The following is a 24,866-nucleotide window of genomic DNA, read 5'->3' on the forward strand; positions in this document are numbered from 1 at the left end:
TTTTAATTTTTTTTATTTTATTTTTTATTTTTTTTAATTTTTATTTATTTATGATAGTCATCAGAGAGAGAGAGAGAGAGAGGCAGAGACACAGGCAGAGGGAGAAGCAGGCTCCACGCACCGGGAGCCCGACGTGGGATTCGATCCCGGGTCTCCAGGATCACGCCCTGGGCCAAAGGAAGGCGCTAAACCACTGCGCCACCCAGGGTTCCCAAATAAAATCTTAAAAAAAATAATAATAAATAAGAATTGTCTCAGCCCGATTTCCTATTTCATAAATGTGCACCCTCTACTCCAAAGGGCCATTTATCTGACTAGTAGACTCTCACTTCAATTACATCTTTTTAAGCTCCCCATTCTTCTCTACCCACCCAAACAATCGAGGCCAGTTCAAGTCCCTGGTCTCTCCAGGAAGCCTTCTTCAACCTCGTCAAGTTCAACCTAGGACTGAATCTGGGAACCCACTGTGTAAAACTCAATTTTTTAAGGACAATATGCACAATGGTAAATATTGTGTTTTACTGTCATAGTTTGAACTCATCTACAATAAAGTACTACATCTCTGCAACATAAGAGATCTCATTGTATAAATCTATTTCTCCTCAGCATTTTTCAAGAGGCCATGGAACCAGGAATGCACATGCATTAGCTGCTGAGGAAATAGTTCCACAACTATTTCAACTTCCAACAATTTATTCAGCAAAGCCAAATTTCATACCCTAATTCATCGGTTTCTTAATTTAGATCTTTGTATCAGGTTTTCTAAATGTAGAAAACCTGCATTTAAGATATCTACAGGACACTTGTCTATACTAAACGCTATACTATATATAGTTACCAAAGAAGTTCGACATGGTAAATGATTTTCAACTAAATGAAAGCACAGATCTCAGGACAAGACTCTTCTGTATTCCTCCCAGCAGAGACCTGGCATGCAGTAAGCACTAGATAAATATGTATTGATAAATACGTTTTTACCTGCTAGTAAACATAACTCCGAAATGCTAAGCCTAAGGTAACAAAGTTAGTGAAATAGTCTACTGTCTTAACAATCCCTTAAATGCAAATTTTCATGAACCTAATTCGGAAAAATTTATATTTGAGCATCCTACACTCAGCTACCAAACCCTGAGAAACGAAAAAGCAAGCTGACAGAAACTATGGCAAATGGTGCTGTTATTTCACAATATAGTTCCTCAATGTGTCACCAAAACGAACCCTATCGATGCCACGTACAATGCAGGTCAGGAGCTTTGTGCCAGTCACTGTGGTGATGGAAGAATGAGAACTTTATTGCAAGAAGCCAAAGATCTAGTTAAGAAGAAGTAAGGGACTAATTATATAAGGCAGATGGTGAAAGCAGTAACTCAAACTAATAAACTGTTAGGGAGAAGTAAAGAGTGAAACAGAAGGTACTGGAAGAAGTGAAATGTGCGTATGTAGCTACAAGAGACAGAAGAGGATGGAAGGGTGTTGATCCAGGTAGACTAAACAATCAAAGTCGACCAAGAATGCTCAAGTTCCTGGAGTGTGTTCAAAGAGGAACAAGCAGTTCAATCTGACTACATGCAGCCAAGGGTGCAAAACAGACACAATTACAAAATACTAGAGCCACAGCAGAAGTTACAGCATGTTCATATATTTACTATTTACAAAGCAGCTACAAGCACTGGGTTTGCAGGGAGATTAAGAAAAGGGGGCGGGGCAGGAGAGGCCCTCCATATGATCACCATGAACCTACTCTCTAAGGACACAAAGCAGCTTAAATTACAACTCAACAGTGAATTTCAGAAGGGCTATCTGTAAAAACTCATTTTAGGTTTCCAGGGCATCACATACGTTTACCAGTATGAGGACTTCAGACTGAGTTAACTTGACCTTAAGAAGATATAGCACAAGGTACATCTATTTATTCAGAATGTTGCCCATGCGTGGAATGAGTAGTTTTGAAGTCAGTGTAGAACTCACTGGTTATGACAGCCAGCAAGTTGATTAAAATACACATTGAAATGTTCTAACTTCAAGACTTGAAAACTTGCTGATAGACACGTCAGCTTATAAATAACCTTCAAGATCCACATATGGGCAATAACATACTTAGAGAAATAGATCCTTTTTAAAAAAGAAACAAAAATGATGTATAAAACCCATTGTATCACAATATATTTTAAAGCCTCAGTGTAGAATTTAAATGATCAACTATTACGTGTAAATAAGGGATGATTTAAGAATATGAAATGGCTTGTCATTTTTTTAATACAGGACTTAAAGTAACTTGTAGTCTCTAAAACATATATCCAACAGATTAAAAAGAAACTCCCAAAATCTTTTTTAGCATCAACTATGATTCAAAATGTTTGTCAAAACAAGACATAAGGGGATCCCTGGGTGGCTCAGCGGTTTAGCGCTGCCTTCAGCACAGGGCGTGATCCTGGAGTCCTGGGATCCAGTCCTACGTCGGGCTCCCTGCATGGAGTCGGCTTCTCCCTCTGCCTGTGTCTCTGCCCCTCTGTGTGTCTCTCTCATGAATAAATAAATAAAATCTTAAAAAAAAAAAAAAAAGACATTAAACCATTACAAAGTATTGTCACTTACAGCAGTTATTTTATTCTCACAAGACTGTTTCTTTCTGTAAGCATCCAAAGATTCCTTAACATAGGCCAGACACTGTGCTAGAGGAATAAAAAAATAAAAAAAAAAAAGGGAAGACTGACTTCAAGGAATTCATAATAGACTAAGAAACACTATCACAGCCCCAAAGACATTCATGTTTACATATATAACAGAAGTATGTTCTAGGTAGAAGGGGGTTAACAAATGAGGCAATAGTCAATGCTGCAATGAATCAGTGAGGAAGGGCCCTGTGTTTCCATCTAGCTTTGTAGACTACTCTCCCAAATAAAGTATCTAGCATACAAATGACAATTAAATCTAGGTTAGGTGGCAATAATCACCCTTCAGATTAGGCACTTGAAACTCATAAAGGTTAAACTATTCACCCAAAGTCACAAAGACAGAAGAAAAGGCAGTCAAGACTGCAACCCAAGTCTTCTACCTTCAAATCAGACGTTCACTTGAGCAACGAACACTGTTCTATAATCAAAGGACAGAGTGGCAAGCAGTTTTTCACTCTAGACCACTAAAATGACTTTTAAAAAATCAAACAGACTATTGCCAACAGCTCTGCACCCTCAAGACAAAACAGATAGGTCTGAATAATGGAAAAGTTCCTTCTTCTGGTCAAGCCAGTTGAATGAAACTGTAAGAATCCTAACCCAAATCTAAAAAACCTCAGAGAAGAACTGTGAAGCTGACATCATCTCTGCCTAGGAAACAACTTCTTTTGCTCATAACCTAAAAATCACTAAGTTAGGGTATCAGATTTAAAGAACTGCATTGTTAAAAATCCTGTACACTGGCCAAATTAAATTTTACTTTAAAAAAAAAAAAAAGAAACTGCTTCAGCATCACTATACTTACCTATTTACTATAAATAACAGTGAGCACCCACTGTGTGTCACGGTAACCTAGCAGACCAGGTAGCGATTATACAACAACTGCTAGGTTTAAGCCTTCAAGAAATCTGTATCACAGCTGTTTGAACTACACAGAAGCACTAAAAGAAAATACACAAATGTGGCAGCCCGGGTGGCTCAGCGGTTTAGAGCCTCCAGGGCCTGATCCTGGAGACCTGGAATGGAGTCCCACTATCGATGGGACTGCTTCTCCCTCTGCCTGTGTCTGTGCTTGTTTCTCATGAATAAAATCTTTAAAAAAAAAAAAAAAAAAAACACACACACACACACACAAAAAAAAAAATGTAAATCTAACATTACATGTTAAGAACTACCAGCACCAGAATTATATAACAATCTACAGATACATTTATCATGTAATATCCATCAAATTCTTTCTTACTCTTATACCCCTTCCAGGCACTCGATGGCACAGTAATCAGGAAGACATGAAGAGGCTGTGATCACAAAACCAAATAGCATCCTGAAGAATCTGTTGAGGCTAAGAAACTTTCCAAGCAGGAAGACTGGTTGCGCAGTCAGCAGGACTAGGCTAACATTACTGGTTTGGAGTGGGAAGGAAAATGGGCATTATTTTCAATCAGGCATATGAGTGCACCTTCATGCAAAACACAGTGATACAAGATAATCCTTGACTTCAGGAAGCCTATAATCCAGTTGGGGAAACAAAAGCAACACATGTCAACAAATTTAGCACTATAATCCCAAAATGGAGCTTATTTAGATAACCAAGAAACAAAAAGGAAATATCATGAAGTAGAAGTTTTTAAGGAAGTGATATGAAGGGGTGGGTTGAACTGAACCTGAAATGGTTTAAATAAAAGAAAAGTGCATGTCAGGCTGGTAGTAGCAAGAACTTGTGTGAAGAGGAAAAGCAACAAACAGGTCGCTTTTTCAACTTGAGTCCATCAAATTACTTCAGCAAATGGAAAAATAAAGGGGCACCTGGTGTCATATTTGCTTAGAAAGATCCTCACCCACCCACTTAAAAGAACTAAAAAAAAATTTTTTTTAAATCTCCTTAATCCTGTAAAGAAAACAGATCAATTTTGGCAGTATTTTCCCTTAACTGTAGTCTCTGACATTAGAAAGTCAGTATCAAAACAGCCACAGACCAGAACAGGTATATGTTATTAATTAAAAAATGTAAAGAAATTTCTCTAAACATGACTTACAAATTTATTCAGTAGAAGGTATGGTGAATAAGTTACCTACCATGTTGATGCAAAAAAAAAAAAAAAAAATTACAGAAATTGGACTCAAGTTCCATTACCAGTTTAGTAGCAGCTTCAAAATATAGATTGCTGTAACTTCGCATCTGCAACCTACCTTACGTCAAGGTCCCGCCCCACCCCAAGGCCACCACTGGTTGAGAAGCTCTATTTGCTTTTAATAACCGCCAAACAGCTAATATAATTTTCTAAAACTAATGCTATTACACTTATTTAGCAGTTTGGTGTTTTTCATGGCCATTATATCCACTGGGTCTCAAAATCACCCAGTGAGGAAAAACAGTGATTACCCATCCCCATTTTACAGATAAAATTACTGGAGACCAGATGTGCTAAACTGAATAGCTCAAGGTCACACAGCTACCAACTGGCAGTGTGTGAATTCCCAAGCCATTGTTTGTCTCTTGCTGGGATGATGTGCTTAAAATAGGATCATAAAATCTTATCTAGATAACATAAATCCAGTAATCTTAAAAGTTAGAAAAGTAAGTATTACTTCAAATTTACTCTGCTACGTAAAAACACTGATTTTACACTGGCTTAGCAACCCCTTCATTTTTTAAATAATTAGTTTCGCAGCTTCTGGAACTCTTAACTGCCAAAGTATTCCAAAACTTTCGGAAAGTAAATGAAAAACTAAAACAAAAAGCCTGTTCACTGGCACAAACTAAACAGTAACCGTCAGCTCAGCGGACTTACAAAATCACTCAAACTCCTTAAAAACTGGGAATTGAATAGGAACAATGATAAATGTTAAGTACATTCTGGTGTCAATTACATGGCAATTCTTAAATCCTTACGGATATTGGCACATTGGCACATTGGTAGAAAGGCAGATGTGGACAAAGCCCACAAACTCCATGTTAATAATGCCCTCTTCGGCGTAAAATAAATGAAATAAAAACTCCCCAAGCAATCACATAAAGATGTTAAAAACAAACAAACAAAAACCACACTAATTCAATCTTTCTGGGCCTGAACAGGGAAGCAGCAGGGTCGTTTCAAAAGAAATTCTGTTTGCTGCAAAATTTACCTTCAGTATTGATCTCTTTGCATAATGTAAATATGAAGATGAACCTCAATAAACCCATCTGCAACTGATGGTCTCCAAACCTCTGATAATGCCCTTTCATTCCTCAATCTGAACTGCCCCCCACTCCCCCCACCCCGAGTAACCGCGACACACACACACACACAGGCCTCCTATATAGGCCTCTTGCCTTTTTCCCCAACAACCAGGACCTTTGTTCCGAGCGTCGGGTGTTTTTTTTTTTTTTTTTTTTTTGCCCCAACTCAATAGCTCTTTCAACTTTCTACCCCTATTATTTTTGTTTTGTTTTGTGTTGTTGTGTTGAAGGAGGAGAATCCTCAAGCCTCAACTTTCTGTGCTCGTTAAAGGAAAAAAAAAAAAAAAAAAAACCCGAAATGCCAAGAACATATCCACAGAGAGAGAGAGAGACTGGAGAGAGGAAGGAATCAAGTTGAACACAGCACTCCGGGGCCTACAGAACGGAGGGAAGCCCGGGGATCGGGTGATTCGGCAGCCCGGGCGAGATCCGAGGACGGCGGGCCCCGAGCGCGGCGACGCCCACCCGGGACGCACCCCCCGCCCCAGGGCGCCGACCCCCGCGCCCCGCGCCCCGCGCCCGCTGACACGGTCCCTCCTTCAATGAACTCACGAAGCAATTAAAACTCCCCCCCACACACACACACACACACCCTCGCCGGGCACGAAGCTGAAAACGAAGCCTTATCAAAATCCAACCAACCTGTCTTAAGGGTTTAGCAGCAGCCCCTTCCGCGCTCTCCCGACCTCACCAGGGGAGCCAATTCCCCGCCGTCCGTCCCGCCCCCCCCCAACACCGGCACTTCAAATAGGTGACTTCCTCCCGCTTTGCATGGGGCTCGTTTCATTTGTGTGTGTGTGTTCTTTTTTTTTTTTTTTTTTCTTAAATCTTTATTAATCTCTCCCCCTGTAGGAATGGAAATCTAGAAGCGCCACGAAGGGCAGGATTTGGGAATTTCCCGACCTTCGTTATCTGAACTCCCCTCCAACTTGCTTCTGAACTAGAAAACCCACTCTCTCCCGGGGGGGGGGTGGGGGGAGGGGGGAGGATGGAGGGGAGCGGAGGGGAGGGGGAGCCGGAGGGACAAACGGTATAATGGGTTTTATGTAATCCACATATAAATAAATTAATCGCCTGACTCGCTCTGAATGCGGAGACGATTGGAGTGACAATCGGGGCGCCTCCCTCGCGGGGCCCGGACCCCCCACCCCCCGACGTCCCCGCTCCTCTGCGCTTCTCCGCCAAGTTTCCCGGCCTCTTCGCCAGACCCTCCTGCACGCCCGCCCCCCCGTCATCCCCGCTCAGCCTCAACTTCCCACGGCTCTACCCACACGGCCCGGCGCGGACCCCGTCTCCGGCCTCGCCCGCCCCCCCGCGCCCCCCCACCCCCGCAGGAAACCCCTTACTGCGGTCTAAAGTCACTCCGGCCTCTCCCTCCTCTGACCCTCGCTTCCCACAACTGTTGTCACTCGAGCTGCTCCCTAGTTTCCATTTCCGGGCCGTCCGTCGTCCCCCCGCCCCCCCGGGCCCCGGAGCCTCCCCTCTCCCGGCTTCCGGGCCCCCCATCCCATTTCCGGGGAACCCTCGCCGTCTTCACACCCCCCACCTGCACTTCCGGCCCCCCACTTTCTCGCTTCCTAGACGCCCTCCGAGCCCCAAAGCCCACTTCCGCCCCCCCCGCCGGCCCCCACCGGGCTCCCCAACACCCGCACGCCTTACCCCGGTTCCGCGAAGGGCCCTCCTCATCGCCGGGGGCCGGAGGGGGGAACCCAGAGAAGCCCCCCCGCCTTGCGCCCGCCCGGCCCCAGCCTCCCTCGAGCGCCTCGCCCGTCAACCCCCGGCCCGGTCCTTCCGCGGCCCCGCCGCCGCCGCCGCCGCCGCCGCCGCCGCCGGGAGCAGGCCGAGCCGGGGCCGAATCGCCGCGATGACACAACCGGGCTTCCTGGGACTTTCTCTCCCAGCTCCTCCCCACCCCACCCCCCCCCGCTGCCCCCTCCCAACCCCTCGGCACAACCCCCTCCCCCAAGCCTGGCCCGGCCGCTCGGAACTGCGCCCCAATTACCTAGTTGGGCCCCAAAGTCTCCGGTCCGGACTCGGTGGCGCGGCAGCAACTTCCACTCGCTCCCCCCACCCCCCCCCCGGCGGCGGCGGCGGCGGCGGCGGCGGCTCCTCGGGTCCCTTCAATTATCAGCTGAGCCGCAGCACCGCGGCCGGCGTGCGCCTCCGCCCGCGCCGCCTCCCTCCCCGCCCGTTCCAACACCCTCCGGGAACTACTTTGCCCGCCGGCTCGGGCTGCCGGGCTCGTCCGCGGGAAAGGCCCCGCTGCCTACTCGCGGCCCATCACATCGCCCCTCCCTCCCCCACCGCCCGGAGCGACTCTCCCAGCGGCCCGAGATCTCCTCCCGATCCCTTCGAGGGACCAGGAAGGGGAATGTGGGGCCGTGCTTGGTATCCCTCCGCCGGGGTCACCCCCTCCCCTCCATGGTAGCAGGAACTAATTCCCTTTCGGGTCACCGGGGACCTGAGGCTTGAAATTTCACAGACGAGAGTTCCCTGGGCCTCTCGGAGGTCGGGGCGATCACCCCAAGTCAAACCGCCCCCCTCCGCTAGCTCAAAAGCGGGGTTCGATTTAAACTAGGGCTTTGGCCCCATGACCCCAGCGAAGCCCCGCCCCTTCCTGGTTGTCTTAGCGACGCCGGTGGCGTCCCAAGATGGCGTCGTGGCTGCCGGAGACGCTGTTCGAAATTGTAGGACAAGGCCCAGCGCCGAGCAAAGACTATTACCAGTTACTGGTCACCCGGTCCCAGGCAAGTGCGAGGCGCGGTTTAACCCTGTCTAAGTCCCCGCCGCCCCGGCCGAGCGCGGGACGCGGGCCGCGCTAGGCCGAGAGCGACGGTGGCCCGCCGGAAGCGTGCGGTCCCAGCCCGGGGCCCGGGGCCCGGAGCGCGGAGCGCGGAGCCCGGAGCCCGGAGCGCGGAGATTTCCCTCGTCACCTCGGCCTCGTCGGCCGGCTCCTCGGGGGCCCGCGTGTCTGTAGGCAGCCCCGGCCCGGCGCGTCCCCGGCGAGCTCCTCTGCCTGCCCACGTCGCCGCCCGCTCCCTCCCGGCCACCCGGGGCTCCTACCCGCAGAGTTCCCTCCGCGCGAAGAGGAAGAGCAGGCGTCCCCGGCTTGCGTGCAGCGGTGCAGCCTCACCTCCGCGTGGGAAGCAGAGAAAGAAAGACTCAGCCAAGTGTCCCGAGGAGGAGCCGGCAGGGGAGGGGAGAGAGAGAGGGACGATCTCTCTTCCAGGGTAGGAGTTAACCGTGGGGGAAGGGAGGGGGGGATGATTTTTTTTTTTTTTTTTTTTTTTTTTTTTTTTAAATCTCGTGGTCTTGGCCGGGACCGCGACCACATCCCAGCTTCCTTACTGCCAGCAGGAACGGGTCGTGGAGAGCTTTCCGCTTACCTTTTGGGAGCCCCTTCTATCCCATTGAAAGTGCGCGGGGGGTGGTACCGAAGTGTGGGAGCTGCTCTGCGCGTCGGCCCCACCCATAATGACATCTGCTCCACAACAATAAGCCCGGGGATTAGGTTATCGCCCGAGTAAAGTAACCATCAGCCTATTTTTATGACAACCTGAGCTATTTAAGGTGGGCTTTTTTTTTTTTTTGGTGGGGCGGGCGGGGGGATGATTTATTGTGCTCCTGGACCTGATGGAGCTGGACCGGGCCTCCCCTCCGAGCACGTTTTTCTGATTCCTGGCGGAGCTCAAGCCTGTCACTGAGATAAAAAGCACCTTGTACTTTAAACAGACGGCATTTCTATAAAAATGAGATGGAGAACTTTGCCTACGTTTGTTTTGGTGTAGATACCGAATATTGCATCTGTCTTCCCGTGAGCCCTTAAGTAGGCAAAGAATGCTTTTTTTTTTTTTTTGCTTTTTGGCCTCAGAAGCACCTTTTAAAAACAATATATATTTTATTCTTCAAACTTGAGATCTATGAATATTGCAAATGTGAGGATGAGAGCGTGATAATGTGTCAGATATTTAAATATTATCTAATGTTATTTGAATACTTAAATATTTATTTAGATGGACATTTTTGGTGGGAGAAGGGGGCTTTACACATTTAATTGGAATTCCTTAACGCTGAAATTCATTTTTTGTACATTTTTAGGACCATTTTCCCATTCGTCTTAAAAGATAGATGATCCTAACAGTTTTTTCACTTGCTAATATTAATGATTGAAAGCAATAACATCTTACCATATTCCTACTTCTTTTTCTATTTTCATCTACCTCACCTAAGCTAAAACGTTTTAATGTTTACTGGTTTCTTTTTTTCCATAATTTGCCTTTTGAAAATTTTTTTGAAGGTTTCTTTTTCTTGAGGGTCTGATATTACACAAGTGTACTATCATGTCATAAGCCTCAACAAATGAATACCTGTTTACCTTTTTATTTTAGTAAATTAACCATAAGAGTGCTCCTGGCATTGGTTTTCCCCAAGAATGCTTCTGTTGTTGATGTTGTTCAGACTTTGCTCTGTAGTCTAACTTGGGCACACGCCTTCTCCTAACTACTGTGTTTTATGAAATCTCCCCTCCCCCGTCCAAATATTCTTAATGGTCTTTCTTTCTCTCTCCTTCCTTCCTTCCTTCCTTCCTTCCTTTCTTTCTTTCTTTCTTTCTTTCTTTCTTTCTTTCTTTCTTTCTTTCTTTCTATCAAAAACTGCCTTTCATTTCATTTCAGGCCCTATTCTTCATGTCAATTGCTTCTATATAAAATCCTTTTCAAGCTGATTCATTTTCTTTTTTAGGCAGGCAGTATATATCCACTACAGTTCTACCAGTGAGAGTTCAAATCTGATTAATTCACTCTCTTTTTAAAGTAAAATTTGTTGTAAAAAATAGTAAGCCAAAAAAACAGTCTCTTCAGTCAACCGTCTTGAGAATATGCTATTTTCTGACCACAAGATAATTTTTCTAAGGCTCGGCACAGGAAACCAAACATCCACTAAGAGGTGGTCTGACATAAATAAGTACTAAAGGACTAGAATTAAAATATGTCTTATAAGATGGACTTTTTCTGGAGTGACTTTCTAAAATTTTTCCTCTCTCTTTTTTTCCTTTATTTCCAAAAATGTTGTATATTATTCAAAATATGCCCCAGATTTAGATGGATCTTTCCCTCTGGTTCTATTTTTTATTCTTTTTCATTGCTTTTATTTTTATTGGCTTTAAATTCGTATAACTGCACATTTGAGATGGATTTCAAGGCAGATATCGCTCTCATTAGGATCATACTACTATTGGTATAGTCCAGAATATAAAAGTTGTACATAAACTTTTTTTTTGCCTTTTTGCTTATACAGTAACATTAACCACATATTTTTTATGCACATTATAGAGGCATTCCCAGTTAACAACTCGATGCCATGATTTTTTGTTTTTTCCCAAGAAAGGAACTTAGAGAATAAAGTTTGCAATCAATATAATTTCTCAAATTTGGTCTCTATAATGATCTGAAGGCTTAGAAAAATCAATGCCCTGCTTTCTAAATCAAAGATTTAATTTACCCAATTATTTTCACTCTAGTTTTAGTAGTATATATGTTTTCTTATACTGAATTCTAATTCTTTGAAAACTACTAGATTCATAGTTAGAGCTGGAAAGAACCTTGAATATTATTTAGGCAAGGGATAGGCCGCACTTTGCTTCTAAGAAAATCTTAGAAAATTGTGTCACTGAACGAAGATTCTTTCCTTAATTTAATCAGAAAGTTGGCATTTACCGTGGAGATGCAAAACATAAGATTTCTGCCTTCAAAGAAATATGTATTAAGCACCTTTTATGTGCCAGGTACTGTTCTGGATGCTAGGGAAACATCAGTGAACCAAACAAAATCCTTCCTCTTGTAGAGCATATAGTCTAGGGGAGAGAATGTAGTCAGTGATTTGATTTATATAAACACTGAAATGGCTTTTTAAGAACAAAGGAGGTTTATCGCCAAGTTAATGAATAGCGCAGATGCTTTAAAATCTGAGTCCAGAGGAAGCAAAAAATCACTTCAGGAGGCTGGAGAGGGTACTATCATCAGTCTTTTACTCTTGAAATTCTATCTTCATTTTCTTGAAGTGGAAGTATTGCTTAAGATGGTCACCACTGGTGACTCAGGTTCAATGTGACAAATACTGGAAAACTGCTTGGAACAGTAACTATATGCTAAGTAGATGAGAATTGGCAGCTAATGGCCTCTCACACCTGTGTTAGGCGGTGATCCCCGAGAGCACCAACATGTGACAGTCACTCCAGTGAATGAAAGGAAGAAGGAACTGAGTAATAGATTACCTTAATTTACCTATCTTGCTTAAACCTACTAAAAACTCCAAAAAGATACCTAGAGCTAATGTCATCTGGAAAAAAAAAAAAAAAAAAGCCAAAAGCTCACTCCCCAAACATAACAAATATTATTGACATGCTTTCAGGTTGTAGTGCTGACAGAAAACACGTGAGGTGGTGTGCCAGCCGGTGGCAGGAAACTGTTCTCTCCCTGAATATTTCTGAAAAAGGAATTAAAACTAGACTTGGTGGCTGATGTTTAGACTTTGCAACAAAGAATTGTGCCAGTACCAAACTGTGCAGCAGTTTTAAAGATTTAAGATTCAAATACAGCCTAATAAAAATGTTAACACATGCACCTTTTGACCCCGCAAACCCCTTTCTAGGATTTGACGTGCAAAAATGCTTTCACCTGTGTACTAGGCTATGCAAGCAAGGAATTCACCAGAGTGAAATAATTGTAAAAATCGCTTTCCATTAGTGGAAATTTGGTTAAACTGTGAATCACTCATACCATAGAATACTATACAACCTTTTAAAAAAAAAAAAGAAAGAAAGAAACGTGATGGGGGCACCTGGGTGGCTCAGTCAGTTAAGCATCTGCCTTTGGCTTAGGTCATGATCCCAGCGTCCTTTGATTGGGCTCCCTGCTCAGTCGAGAGTTGGCTTCTTGCTCTCCCTCACCCCTCCCTCCTCCCCTCCCCACCCTGCTTGTGTTCTCTCACAGGTGTACACTATCTCAAATAAAATTCTAAAAAAAAAATTTTAATAAAAACAATATGATGGATCTCTTTAGTAGATCAAATCTTTTTTTTTTTAAGATTTTATTTATTTATGAGAGAGAGAGACAGAGACACAGGCAGAGGGAGAAGCAGGCTCCATGCAGGGAGCCTGACATGGGACTTGATCCCGGGACCCCAGGATCACACCCTGGGCCAAAGGCATCACTAAACCACTGAGCCACCCAGGCTGCCCTAGTAGATCAAATCTTAAGCAAGAAAAGTAAGTTACTGAGTTAAACATACCATGATCCTGTTTGAAAAAAACACCACAATAGTTTTATTTTGTTTAGATAAATTTTAATGAAGTTTAAATAAATGTCAGAGGAAACAGCTGAAGCACTTCACTCTGAGGGGTGGAATTATGGATTGGTTTCACTTTCTGCATTATATATTTTTGAAAGATCTGAGTTTTTCTATAATGAACATTTATTTTTATAATCAGAGAAAAGTAATAAAAATTGAAAATGTAAATGCATAGCGCTTACTCTGGGAAGTTGTCCTGCTCTGTACTTCACCTTCCACCTTTTGTGCCAGTACCACCTTTGAGCCATATCCCACATTAAATGGTGGGCAACATTAATAACTGTGTCACCAAATTCTTTTTTTTTTTAAGATTTCATTTATCTATTAATGAGAGACACACATACACAGAGGCACAGAGACAGGCAGAGGGAGAAGCAGGCTCCATGCAGGGAGCCCGATGTGGGACTCGATCCCGGGTTGACAAGACCACACCCCGGGCAGAAGGCGACGCTAAACCGCTGAGCCACCGGGGCTGCCCACCAAATTCTACTGATTGGGAGAGGGGGTAGTTCTAATTCAACAAATTCAGAAGGGGTGCAAATGGGTTAATGGTTACTTAGGAAATTTTAATGTCTAGAAACTCCTGATCTTTACAATTTTTTTATTTATTTATTTATTTTTTTTTTTTTTTGCTTTATAGTTTTTTTAATGTGGGTAATAATTTTGCAAAAGTAAAGGATTGTCTTTCTTGGGGTGAGATAACTAATGAGCTTTTAAAGAACAGAACTTCTCAACAAGACATCAGGTTGCACATTTTGGAAGTAGGAGGGAGTGCAGTCAACTTGATATCCTGATGGTAATTTCCCGGTGGACCCAGGAACCCCTAAATCATGCTCTACTCTAGCCCCACCCCCCACATGAGGTCCCCAAGAACCACATACATAGAGAAGATAAAGCAGAGGAGAGTGAAGTGAACATTCCCTTTTTGCTTCTGGTTACTCTTTCCTTGTCTCTAAGGGAACATCTCCCACTGAGGGACTGAATGTTTCCACAGACGTCAAGCTATTCCACGCATTCTGCCCAATGGCCACCAGCCACAGCCAAGAGGTTTCTCCACAGAAGTGCTGCTCCTTTTAAGTCCAAACAGCCCGGGTGGCTCAGTGGTTTAGCGCCACCTTCGGCCCAGGCCATGATCCAGGAGACCAAGGATCAAGTCCCACATCAGGCTCCCTACATGGGGCCTGCTTCTCCCTCTGCCTGTGTCTCTGCCTCTCCCTCTGTCTGTCTCTCATGAATAAATAAATAAAATCTTAAAAATAAAAATAAAGTCCAAACTTCAGTGGAATGCTTACATTCACTTATTTTCCTCTTCCCTGTTATTTTACGACGTAGCCTCCTCTTTGGGGGCTGGCTCTTTGTCTCCCAAAGTCCCTCAGTTTTCCCTCTGCTGTTGAATATATAGGCTCTTCCCTTCTTCACTCTGTCTTGGCCTCTCAGCCCAGCCTTGCTCAAAGCCCTGTCAGGAATGTGTTGGTTTCCCCTTTGGCTCTTCCTGACAGCTGCACCTGCAGCGAACACCTGGCCCTGCCCTACGGGTTCTGTGAGGTGTTCATAACCACTGCATTATCTGTCTATTCCTCAGATGTGACACACTTCGGAAAAATGATTCCCAACCTGTGGCCCTCCAGGATGTACCCAATTCGAGCTGTGAAATTGCTGTTGATCAAAAATGTAAATTCCTTTTAATTTATCAAAGTGGCATGTGGCACTTTTTGGGAGAGTGGATAAAATAATACAAATAAAGGATTAAATTCTTAAAAATTACAATATTCAGTGCTTTACCATATTATAACCAAGTAGTCAAGTGGCTCCTGAACCCTCATTTCAAAATTACATGGCAGCCTGACAGAGCTCCAGTATCCTCTTTTCTCAGGTAAATTGTTCATTGAGCACGTATGAGCACCTACTCAATCTGGGCAGTTAATTTGGTCTCACCCAACATTGACACATATTTGTCTCCTAATTATATGGGGCAGTAGAGCACTTAATTGGGAGTCACTGAGTCATGGATTCTTTTATTCCTTCTACTAGTCTGCAAGCTCTTGACCTGGGGCAAGGCACTTAATTTGTCTGGGCCCCAGTTGTCTCCTCAACATCATAAGGTTACCAGTCCCAAGAGATCACGAAGGCTTATTCCATTTCTAAAATTCTATTTTGCATGACAGTAGTGTTTCACCCTGGTAAAAGTACTAGATTTTTCTTTTTTTTAAGAAAGACGTGCATTGAAGATTCTATATTAGTAGCTGTGTGGCCTGTATAAGTCTTTACCTGCCTGATGTTCCATTTCTTCATCTATAAAATGAACAATTCAACTCTTGGCTATTACACGGATATGGTAAGAACCAGATACACTTAAAAAGCACTCCAGGAAAAAAAAAAAAAAAAAAAGCACTCCAGGCCAGTGTTTCTCAGAGCTTGTATGATCAAATAAGATTGGAGAATCCTGGGCTAAACACAATTTATTTGCTTCTCTTCTCTGGAATTTGTCAGAGCCTTTAAAATCCTGCTATTCACTATGAATCTCCAAGAGGAGACTGTACCATGGGGCACTTTTTCTATAGGCTTCTAACTATGGAAGCCTTTTTTCTCTGAGCATCTCAGGAGCTGAGGTTCTGGGGAATGCTAACTGGAAAATACCCAGTAGTATGCCTGGAACACAGCAGCAAATAGTGAAGAAATGTTTATTGTATTGTCCTCTTCCAGTGCCAAATCAACCAAATTTCACCTTTTCCATGAAAATAATTAAATCTTTTAACTTATCTGCTATTTTATTTTTTGTTTTTACATTTCACGTAATTAAATACCCATTGGGGTTTTAATTGGGATTGCAATGAATATATACTTCCATTTGTGGTGAATTGATATCTTTACAATATCAAGTTTCCAATCCACAAATATAATATATCTTTGTTTTTAGGTTTTTTTTAGGTATTCCTTAATTTTGGCCAATGATTCCATATAGTATAGAAATCTCACATCTATTTTGTTCAATTTCTAGGTGTTTGACTATTTTATTTTAAATTATATTTCTTCTTAAAATTATGTTTTCTATTTGTAGCTACGAATATAAGCAATTGATTTTTGATTCTAGTAAATCCTTTTCTGTGATGATCTTACAAAGTCACTTACTAATTGTAATAATCCTTCTTTTTTTCTTTTAGGTTTTCTAACATATTCATGTCCTCTGTGAATAGTGACATTTTTTCCATGCTAATTCTTGTATCTTATTTGTCCTTGCCTTATGACGTTGGCTAAGATTTCCACTAAAATGCTGTAGAGAGATGATTTCACCAAGCATTCTTGTCTTGTTCTTGACTTAACAGGGAAGGCTTTCAGTACTTTGCCATAGAGTATGATGTGTGCTATAGGTTTTTTTTCAAATCAGGTTTAAGATATTTCCTTTTAGGGCAGTCCAGGTGGCTCAGCAGTTTAGCAATGCCTTCAGCCCAGGGCCTGATCCTGGAAACCTGGGATTGAGTCCCACATCAGGCTCCCTGAATGGAGTCTGCTTCTCCCTCTGCCTGTGTTTCTGCCTCTCTCTCTCTGTCTCTCGTGAGTAAATAAATAAAATCTTAAAAAAATTAAAAATTAAAAAAATATATTTCCTCTTATTTCAAGTTTGCTGAAAGTTTCTATTCTGAACGGATAATGAATTTTATTTTTTAAAAAATAAAAGCCTTTTAGCTATATACTAAAATTCAAGGTTGCTGTTTTTCTCTAAATTATTATTGAGGTTATTATAAACTGAGTGCTTCCTGCCTCCAGGACCACCATACCCGGCATTCCTTAAAGAACACCCATCATTTTCTCATGCTGTCCTATGTATTTGACCTCAATCACATGGGTCAGACTCCCACATCCAAATTCTCCCCTCCTTTGAGTCTCATCAAAAATGCCCACTTAGGGGTACCTAGGTGGCTAAGTCAGTTAAGTGTCTGATTCTTGATTTCCCGTTCCAGTTATGATCTCAAGGTTGTGAGATCAATCCCCACATTGGGCTCTGTCTTGAGCATGAGCCTGCTTAAGATTTTCTTTCTCCTTTACCCTCTGCCTCTCCTTCCCCAATCTCTCTAATTAAAAAAAATAGAAAATAAAATGCCCATTTAATATTTGAAATCAGTGGGTAAATAAAGAACCATTGAATAATTATTGTAACAACTAGCTATCAAAATAGCCACAAAACAGAAAAAATTAAATCCCTATCTTGGGTGCCTGCGTGGCTCAGTGGTTGAGCATCTGCCTTCCGCTCAGGTTGTGATCCTAGGGGTCCTAGGATTGAGTCTCATATCAAGCTCCCTGCAGGGAGCCTGCTTCTCCCTCTGCCTGTGTCTCTGCCTCTCTCTGTGTGTCTCTCATGAATAAATAAACAAAATCTTTCAAAATATGTATTTTATATAGATTGAAGAAGTAAACGTTTTACAAACATACACTAGTATCTTAAGAAAATAAAGTATCATAAAAAAATAAAGGAGACTATTATTTGAGTCCAGAAGCCATAAAGGAAAAAGAATGGCAGATCAAGTACATTTAATTTTTTTAATATTTTATTTATTCATGATAGAGAGGGGCAGAGACACTGGCAGAGGGAGAAGCAGGCTCCATGCTGAGAGCCGACGTGAGACTCAATCCCGGGACTCCAGGATCACGCCCTGGGCCAAAGGCAGGCGCTAAACCACTGAGCCACCTGGGGATCCCCTCAAGTACATTTAAAATAAAGTTTTGGGGACGCCTGGGTGGCTTGGCCAGTTAAGCATCTGCCTTAAGTTCAGGTCATGATCCCGGGGTCCTGGGATCAAGACCCACTTGGACTCCCTGCTCAGCGGGAAGCCTGTTTCTCTCTCTCTCAACCAAATACATGAATAAAATATCTTTAAAAATAAGGTTGGGATGCCTGCTTTCAGCTCAGGTTGTGATCCCGGGATCCGGGATGGAGTCCCACATCAGGCTCCTTGTGAGGAGCCTGCCCCTCCCTCTGCCTATGTCTCTGCCTCTCTCTCTCTGTGTCTCATGAATAAATAAATAATAAATAATTTAAAAATAATAACATAAAATAAAGTTTTTAGGTGCCTGGCTGGCTTAATTGGTAGAGCATGTGACTCTTGATCTTGGGGTTGTAATTTTGAGCCTCGTGTTGGGTGTAGAGATTACTTGAACCTAAAATCTTTTTTTAAAAAGATCAATAAAAAGTAAAGTTTTATGAATGATACTTAAAAATAATAAAATTGCCTGGGAGAAAATGTTGGCTACATATTTTGCAGGCAAGGGGTTAATATATTCAGTATCCAAAGATCATTAATTATACAAATTTGACAAAATTCAACTTTCATTTATGATAAAAACTTTCAGCGAAGCAGTATAGAGGAAACATACCTCAATATAACAAAGGCCGTATACTGTTTGACAAGCACACAGCTAACATCATACTGAAAGTTTTTCTTCTAAAATCACGAACTAGACAAGGATGCCCACTCACTATTTTTATTCAACATAGTATTAGAAATCCTAGCCAGAGCAATTAGGGAAATTAAAAGTATCTAAATTGTAAAGGAATAAGTGACATTATCATTATTTGCAGATAACATAGAAAACCCTAAAGATTCCATCAGAAAACAGACTAGTGAACGAATACAGGAAAGCTGCAAGATACAAAATCAGTACACATAAACCTGTTGTATTTCTGTATACTAATAACTATCAGAAAAAGAAATTAAGAAAATCCCATTTATAATTACATCAGAAAGAAAATACTTAGAAATAGGGGCATCTGGTTGGCTCAGTTGGTTAAGCGTCTGCCTTCAGCTCAAGTCATGATCTCAGAGTTCTGCAATCAAGCCGAGTTGAGCTTCCTGCTCAGTGGTGAATCTGCTTCTCCTCCTTCTGTGATCTCTCTCACTTTTGCTCTCCCTCAAATAAATAAATACCTAGAAATAAATTTAACCAAGGATTAAAACCATTGAAAACCATAAGACATTAGTGAAAGAAATTGAAGAATACACAAGTTAATGGAAAGATATTCCATATTCATGGATTGGAAAAGCTAATATATTTAAAATGTACATATTACTCAAAACAATCTTCAGATTCAGTGCAATCCCTAAAATTCCAATGGCATTTTTCACAGAACTAGAACAGTTCTAAAATTTGTATGGATCCATAAAAGACCCTGAATAGCCAAAGCAATCTTAAGAAAGAAGAACAAAGCTGGAAGTGTCACACTCCGTGATTTCAAATGCATTACAAAGCTATAGTAATTAAAACAGTATGTTATGGGGCACCTGGGTGGCTCAGTGGTTGAGCCTTTGGCTCAGTTTGTGATCCCCGGGTCCTGGGATCAAGTCCCGTATCAGGCTCCCTACATTCTCCCTCTGCCTATATGTCTACTCTCTGTGTCTCTCATGCATAAATAAATAAAAATCTTAAAAAAGAACAAACAGTATGATATTGGCACAAAAATATACATAACAGATCCATGGAACAAAATAGCCCAAAAATAAACCCATGCATTTATGGTCAGTTAATTTTTTTTTTTAAGATTTTATTTATTCATTCATGAGAGACACAGAGAGAGAGGCAGAGACATAGGCAGAGGGAGAAGCAGGCTGCCCGCAAGGAGCCTGACATGGAACTCAATCCTGGAACTCCAGGATCACATCCAAAGCCAAAGGCAGATGCCCAACCACTGAGCCACCCAGACGTCCCTAGTCAATTAATTTATGACAAAGAAGCCAAGAATATACACTGAGGAAAGTACAGTTACCTCAATAAATGATGTTAGCAAAATTGGACAGTCACATGCAAAAGAATGAAAATAGACCACTATCTTATACATACATACACTCAAAATGCACTAAAAACTTGAATGTCCAAGACCTGAAACCATAAAAATCCTGGAAGAAAATAGAGGCAGCATCTCCTTGACATAAGTCTTAGTGGTGACTTTTTTAATCTGACAACCAAAGCGAAAGCCAGCAAAAACAAAAATGTTAACAAGTGGGACTGCATCAAACTTTAAAGCTTCAATGAAACGAAGCCATCAACAGAACAAAAGGGAAATGTACTGAATGGCAACAGACATTTGTAAATTGTATATCTAATAAGGGACTAATATCCAAAATATATGAAGAACTCACGATAGCAAAAAACAAAAATCCAATTTCCAAATGGTCAGAAGATATGGAATAGGCATTTTTCCAAGGAAGACATACGGATGGCCAACAGGTACACAGAAGAATGCTCTAATCATCAGGGAAGGGCAGCCCGGGTGCCTCAGCGGTTTAGCGCCGCCTTCAGCCCAGAGTGTGATCCTGGAGACCTGAGATCGAGTCCCACATCCGGCTCCCTGCATGGAGCCTGCTTCTTCCTCTGCCTCTGCCTGTGTCTCTGCCTCTCTCTCTCTCTCCCTCTCTCTCTCTTATGAATAAATAAATAAAATATTTAAAAAATAATCATCATCATCAGGGAAATAAAAATCAAAACAACCACGAAATATCACCTCATACCTGTCTGCATGGCTAGTATCAAAAAGACAATAAGTGTTGGTGAGGATGTGGAGAAAAGGAAACCCTAGAGTGCTGTTGGTGGGAAAACAGTATGGAGATTTTTCAAAAAATTAAAAATAGAATTACCATATGATCCAGGAATTTGACTTCTGGGTATTTATCCAAGGAAAACAAAAACAGTAATTCAAAGAGATATATGCACCCTCGTGTTCATTGCAGCATTATTTATTATAGCCAGATATGGAAACAATTAGTATCCACCAGTGGATTAATGGACAAAGCTGTTGTAGTGTACACATACACACACACATCCCAGAATATTATTCAGCCATAAAAAATGAAATCTTGCCATTTGCAATAACATAGATGGACCCAGAAGGTATTATGCTAAATGAAATAGGGTAGACAAATACCATATGATCTCTTATATGTGAAATTTAATATATACGTTTATATAACACACACGTATATATACCAAGCTGATAGATACAGAGAACAGGGGCAACTGGGTGGCTCAGTTGGTTAAGTATCTGCCTTGACCTCAGCTCATGATCCTGGGATCAAGTCCCGCATCAGGCTCCTTGCTGAGCAGAGAGCCTGCTTCTCCCTCTCCCTCTGCCACTCCCCCCGCTTATGTGGTCTCTCCCTATCAAATAAATAAATAAACTCTTTAAAAAAAACACACGCACAATATAGAGAACGATTTGTGGATTGCCTGCAGCAGGGTTGGGGGTTGGGAGAAATGGGCGATTTTTCTTTTTAGTTTAAATAAATTGGGTTCTCTTTATTTTTTATTTTTTTAGATTTTTATTTATTTATTTGAGAGCCAAAGGCAGATGCTTAACCAACTGAACCACCCAGGTGCCCTAAACTAAATTTTTAAAGGAGTAAATAACTATGCTGGTGTTCTAACATCTACATAATATTTAGAATTTCTAAATGGCTTATAGAATTATATAGGGATTTGAAGAGATTGGTTGACAGTCTTCACTTTCAAAAATCTTCACTGTGAAAAAAAAAAAAAAATCTTCACTGTGGGGTTAAGGTACGATTTAGCATTGAAATAGACTTCCTGAGTCATTCAGTAAAAGATCAGTTTGGTTTGTTTGTTTAACTAAAAGTCTCAATGAACAATTATTCTCCTAAGAACCATCTTAAGGGATCCCTGGGTGGCTCAGCGGTTTGGCGCCTGCCTTTGGCCCAGGGCGTGATCCTGGAGACCCTGGATCGAGTCCCACGTCGGGCTTCCTGCCTGTGGAGCCTGCTTCTCCCTCTGCCTGTGTCTCTGCCTCTGTGTGTGTGTGTGTGTGTGTGTCTCTCATGAATAAATAAATAAAATCTTAAAAAAAAAAATCTTAAAATCCACAAATAGAATTTGCTAGATCCCTCTAAAACCACTTCTTAATAACAAATCTAATAGTTATAATAAAATTAAGCATTGAGTGCTTTTAATAGGTGAGGCATTTAATCCTTGTAACAAACTTATAAAATGGGTACCATCATTATATAGATGAGAAACTGGGATTTAGAGAGTTTGAATGAATTGCTTGGGATCTGTACATTATGGCCAAGCAGAATAACCTTTGGCCAGCCTTACTTTATCTGGGCTTTTTCCAAATGCTACTGCTACATCTCAGCTTTGTTTCTTCTTTTTAAAAAAGAAAAAAAAATTTTCAATGAAAACAATGAATGACTCACAATGATTCAGAGATTAATATGCAATAAATTGCTCTTGAAGTACTCTTTCCCTTCAAATTGCCACCTTAAAAAAAAAAAAAATCACATCCTTGACCCAACATCCCCTTCTGTTTCTCATCTCTTCCTCTTTTCCTAAACAAAGTACTCACTGCTACCATGACCTTTTCTCTCATTCATTCCTTAAGACAACTCCTACCTCTTATGCCTGGTATGTTATTCAATAACTCTATAATTGCCAAATCTAAAGGATATTTTATGACCTTAACATACTTGACATTTCATGCTGTTGATCAGCCTTTTCTTGAAATGCTTTCCTTTTTTATAGCCCATGGATTCTTATTTCCTGGCTCTTATGAGTCTATGGCAACTCAAGTGCTGCTTGCCTTTATGACCACATTAATGTTGCTATTTCTCAGTCTATATTTGTGCCTTATTTTCTTCACTCTATTTTTCCTTAAAAAAATCAAACAAACAAACAAAAAAAAAAAACACAAAGTCATTGGGGTGAGTCCTAATCCAATATGACTGGTGTCCTTATAAGAAGAGATTAGGACACACATACACAGAGAGGAGACAGTGTAAAGACACAGGAAGAACATAGCCATCTACAAGCCACAGAGAAAGGCTTTAGAAGAAGCCAACCCTGCCAACACCTTGACTTCTGTCTTCTAATTTAAGCCATCCAGTGGTTCTGTGTTAGGACAACTCTAGCAAAATAATACAATATCTAAAGTTAAAGGATGACCTGAATTAAAGCTTTTCTTTTTTTTTTTTTTTTTTTTTTTAACTTGGACAGATTTGTAAATACTCGAGAAAAGTCTTGTCAGACTCATTCCTTATGATCTTGAACAGGGAATTTGGAAGACTTGATGCAGTCTATTTTGATTTTAACATGTTTAAAATTATACTCTATGGGAAACACCCATGTGTGAGGGAATCAGATTACAGACATCCTATAAAGGCTCACTGGACAGAGAACCAAACTCAGCATGGTTATGAAACTACATGCTAGGGGATCCCTGGGTGGCGCAGTGGTTTGGCGCCTGCCTTTGGCCCAGGGCGCGATCCTGGAGACCCGGGATCAAATCCCACGTCAGGCTCCCGGTGCATGGAGCCTGCTTCTCCCTCTGCCTGTGTCTCTGCCTCTCTCTCTCTCTCTCTGTGTGACTATCATAAATAAATAAAAATTAAAAAAAAAAAAAGAAACTACATGCTAACTTGGAGAGTCGGGGGTCAGGACAAAGTGGCCAGTAATCTAGGGGGAAAAGAAAAAAAGAAATATACCCATTGAATTTGTTTTAAACCCTATTTACTAAAATGGTATTGATCTTAGAGGATAGGATCAGCATTATTAATGTAGATTCCTTACTAATGTGGACAAATGAATGGTAAGAGATTCACAAAATTTTCATTAAAAGTGTCAAGTACTTGGAGCAGAGAAATACTCACTAAAAGGGAGTCCTCCCTTCATAATCTTCCTCAGTCTGGCTGATGGATATTTTAGGAGTGATTAACAACCAATGGAATGGAAAAAAAGCACTTCAAGTGTTGGAGGCACTGTAATGGGAGGCAGGAATAGAAGTACAGAAATCAACTGGAAGGTCATATTCCAGTTGACCATGCCTACCACTAGCCAGTTGCTGGGCCACATTTTTAAGCTCTAGATTCTAGACTAAGGAATGTAGAGTTGAGTAGTAAAGACAAAAATAATTAGATAATAAGATCTAGGAGTGTAAGTTAAAATAATTATGATTATTTAATAAGAGAGGCCTGGGTTGCTTAAAGACTTCTTTTTAAGAATGACTTCACTGGGCAGCCCGGGTGGCTCAGGGGTTTAGTGCTGCCTTCAGCCCAGGGCCTGATCCTGGACACCTAGGATTGAGTCCCACATCAGGCTCCCTGCATGGGGCCTGCTTCTCCCTCTGCCTGTGTCTCTGCCTCTCTCTCATTCTCTCTGTCTCTCATGAATAAATAAATAAAATCTTAAAAAAAAAAAAAAGAATGACTTCACCATAATTGATGATAATCATCTAGTCTCCATTTACACAGCAGCAAGGGTCAGAACAAGAGGAACTGAGCACCCACTGCAGCGTGTGGGATTTAGGGTAAATACAGGCTCCGTGGGATGAAGGACTAGGAAAGGATATGGAATATCCTACTTGGAAGATCTTGTAAAATAGTCTCGCAAATGTTGAGGCAAATTAATAAGATAAATAGCTTCATGGAAAAATGGGCAAAGAAATGAAGAAAGTTATCTGAAGGGGCACCTGGTTGGCTCAGTCATTAAGTGCCTGAGTCTTGATTTCAGCTCAGGTCATGATCTCAGGGTCATGGAATCCAGCCCAGGGTCAGGCTCTGAGCTGGGTGTGGGATCTGTTTAAGATTCTCTCCATCTGGGCAGCCTGGGTGGCTCAGTGGCTCAGCAGT

General features: G+C 41.8%; 2 protein-coding genes across 35 annotated transcripts in view; one reads left to right on the forward strand and one right to left on the reverse strand.

The window, feature by feature from the left end:
• The window catches only part of TRIP12 (thyroid hormone receptor interactor 12), a 147,086-nt gene extending 137,754 nt beyond the window's left edge, over window positions 1-9,332 (reverse strand). For 16 of the 26 annotated variants that reach the window (XM_049101358.1, XM_025463351.3, XM_025463352.3 and 13 more), the window contains exon 1: window positions 7,898-8,034. The gene's annotated coding sequence lies outside the window, so the exon portion shown is untranslated. Of the gene's footprint in view, window positions 1-2,595; window positions 2,673-3,918; window positions 4,078-7,241; window positions 7,371-7,554; window positions 7,683-7,897; window positions 8,035-8,958; window positions 9,080-9,281 lie in introns of those variants that run through there. The other 10 variants (XM_049101357.1, XM_049101355.1, XM_049101347.1 and 7 more) reach the window with 9 other exon arrangements.
• The window catches only part of FBXO36 (F-box protein 36), a 106,700-nt gene continuing 90,286 nt past the window's right edge, over window positions 8,453-24,866 (forward strand). For 7 of the 9 annotated variants that reach the window (XR_004816664.2, XM_035717954.2, XM_035717951.2 and 4 more), the window contains exons 1-2: window positions 8,453-8,642; window positions 8,965-9,125. Coding sequence is in view for 8 of the 9 variants with exons in the window: in XM_035717954.2 (XP_035573847.1) it covers window positions 8,486-8,642; window positions 8,965-9,125 (318 nt within the window). In the remaining variant the exon portion in view is untranslated. The remainder of the gene's footprint in view (window positions 8,643-8,964; window positions 9,126-24,866) is intronic. The other 2 variants (XM_035717957.2, XM_035717961.2) reach the window with 1 other exon arrangement.

The sequence above is a fragment of the Canis lupus genome, chromosome 25, assembly GCF_003254725.2.
Source record: "Canis lupus dingo isolate Sandy chromosome 25, ASM325472v2, whole genome shotgun sequence".
NCBI classification, from domain to species: domain Eukaryota; kingdom Metazoa; phylum Chordata; class Mammalia; order Carnivora; family Canidae; genus Canis; species Canis lupus.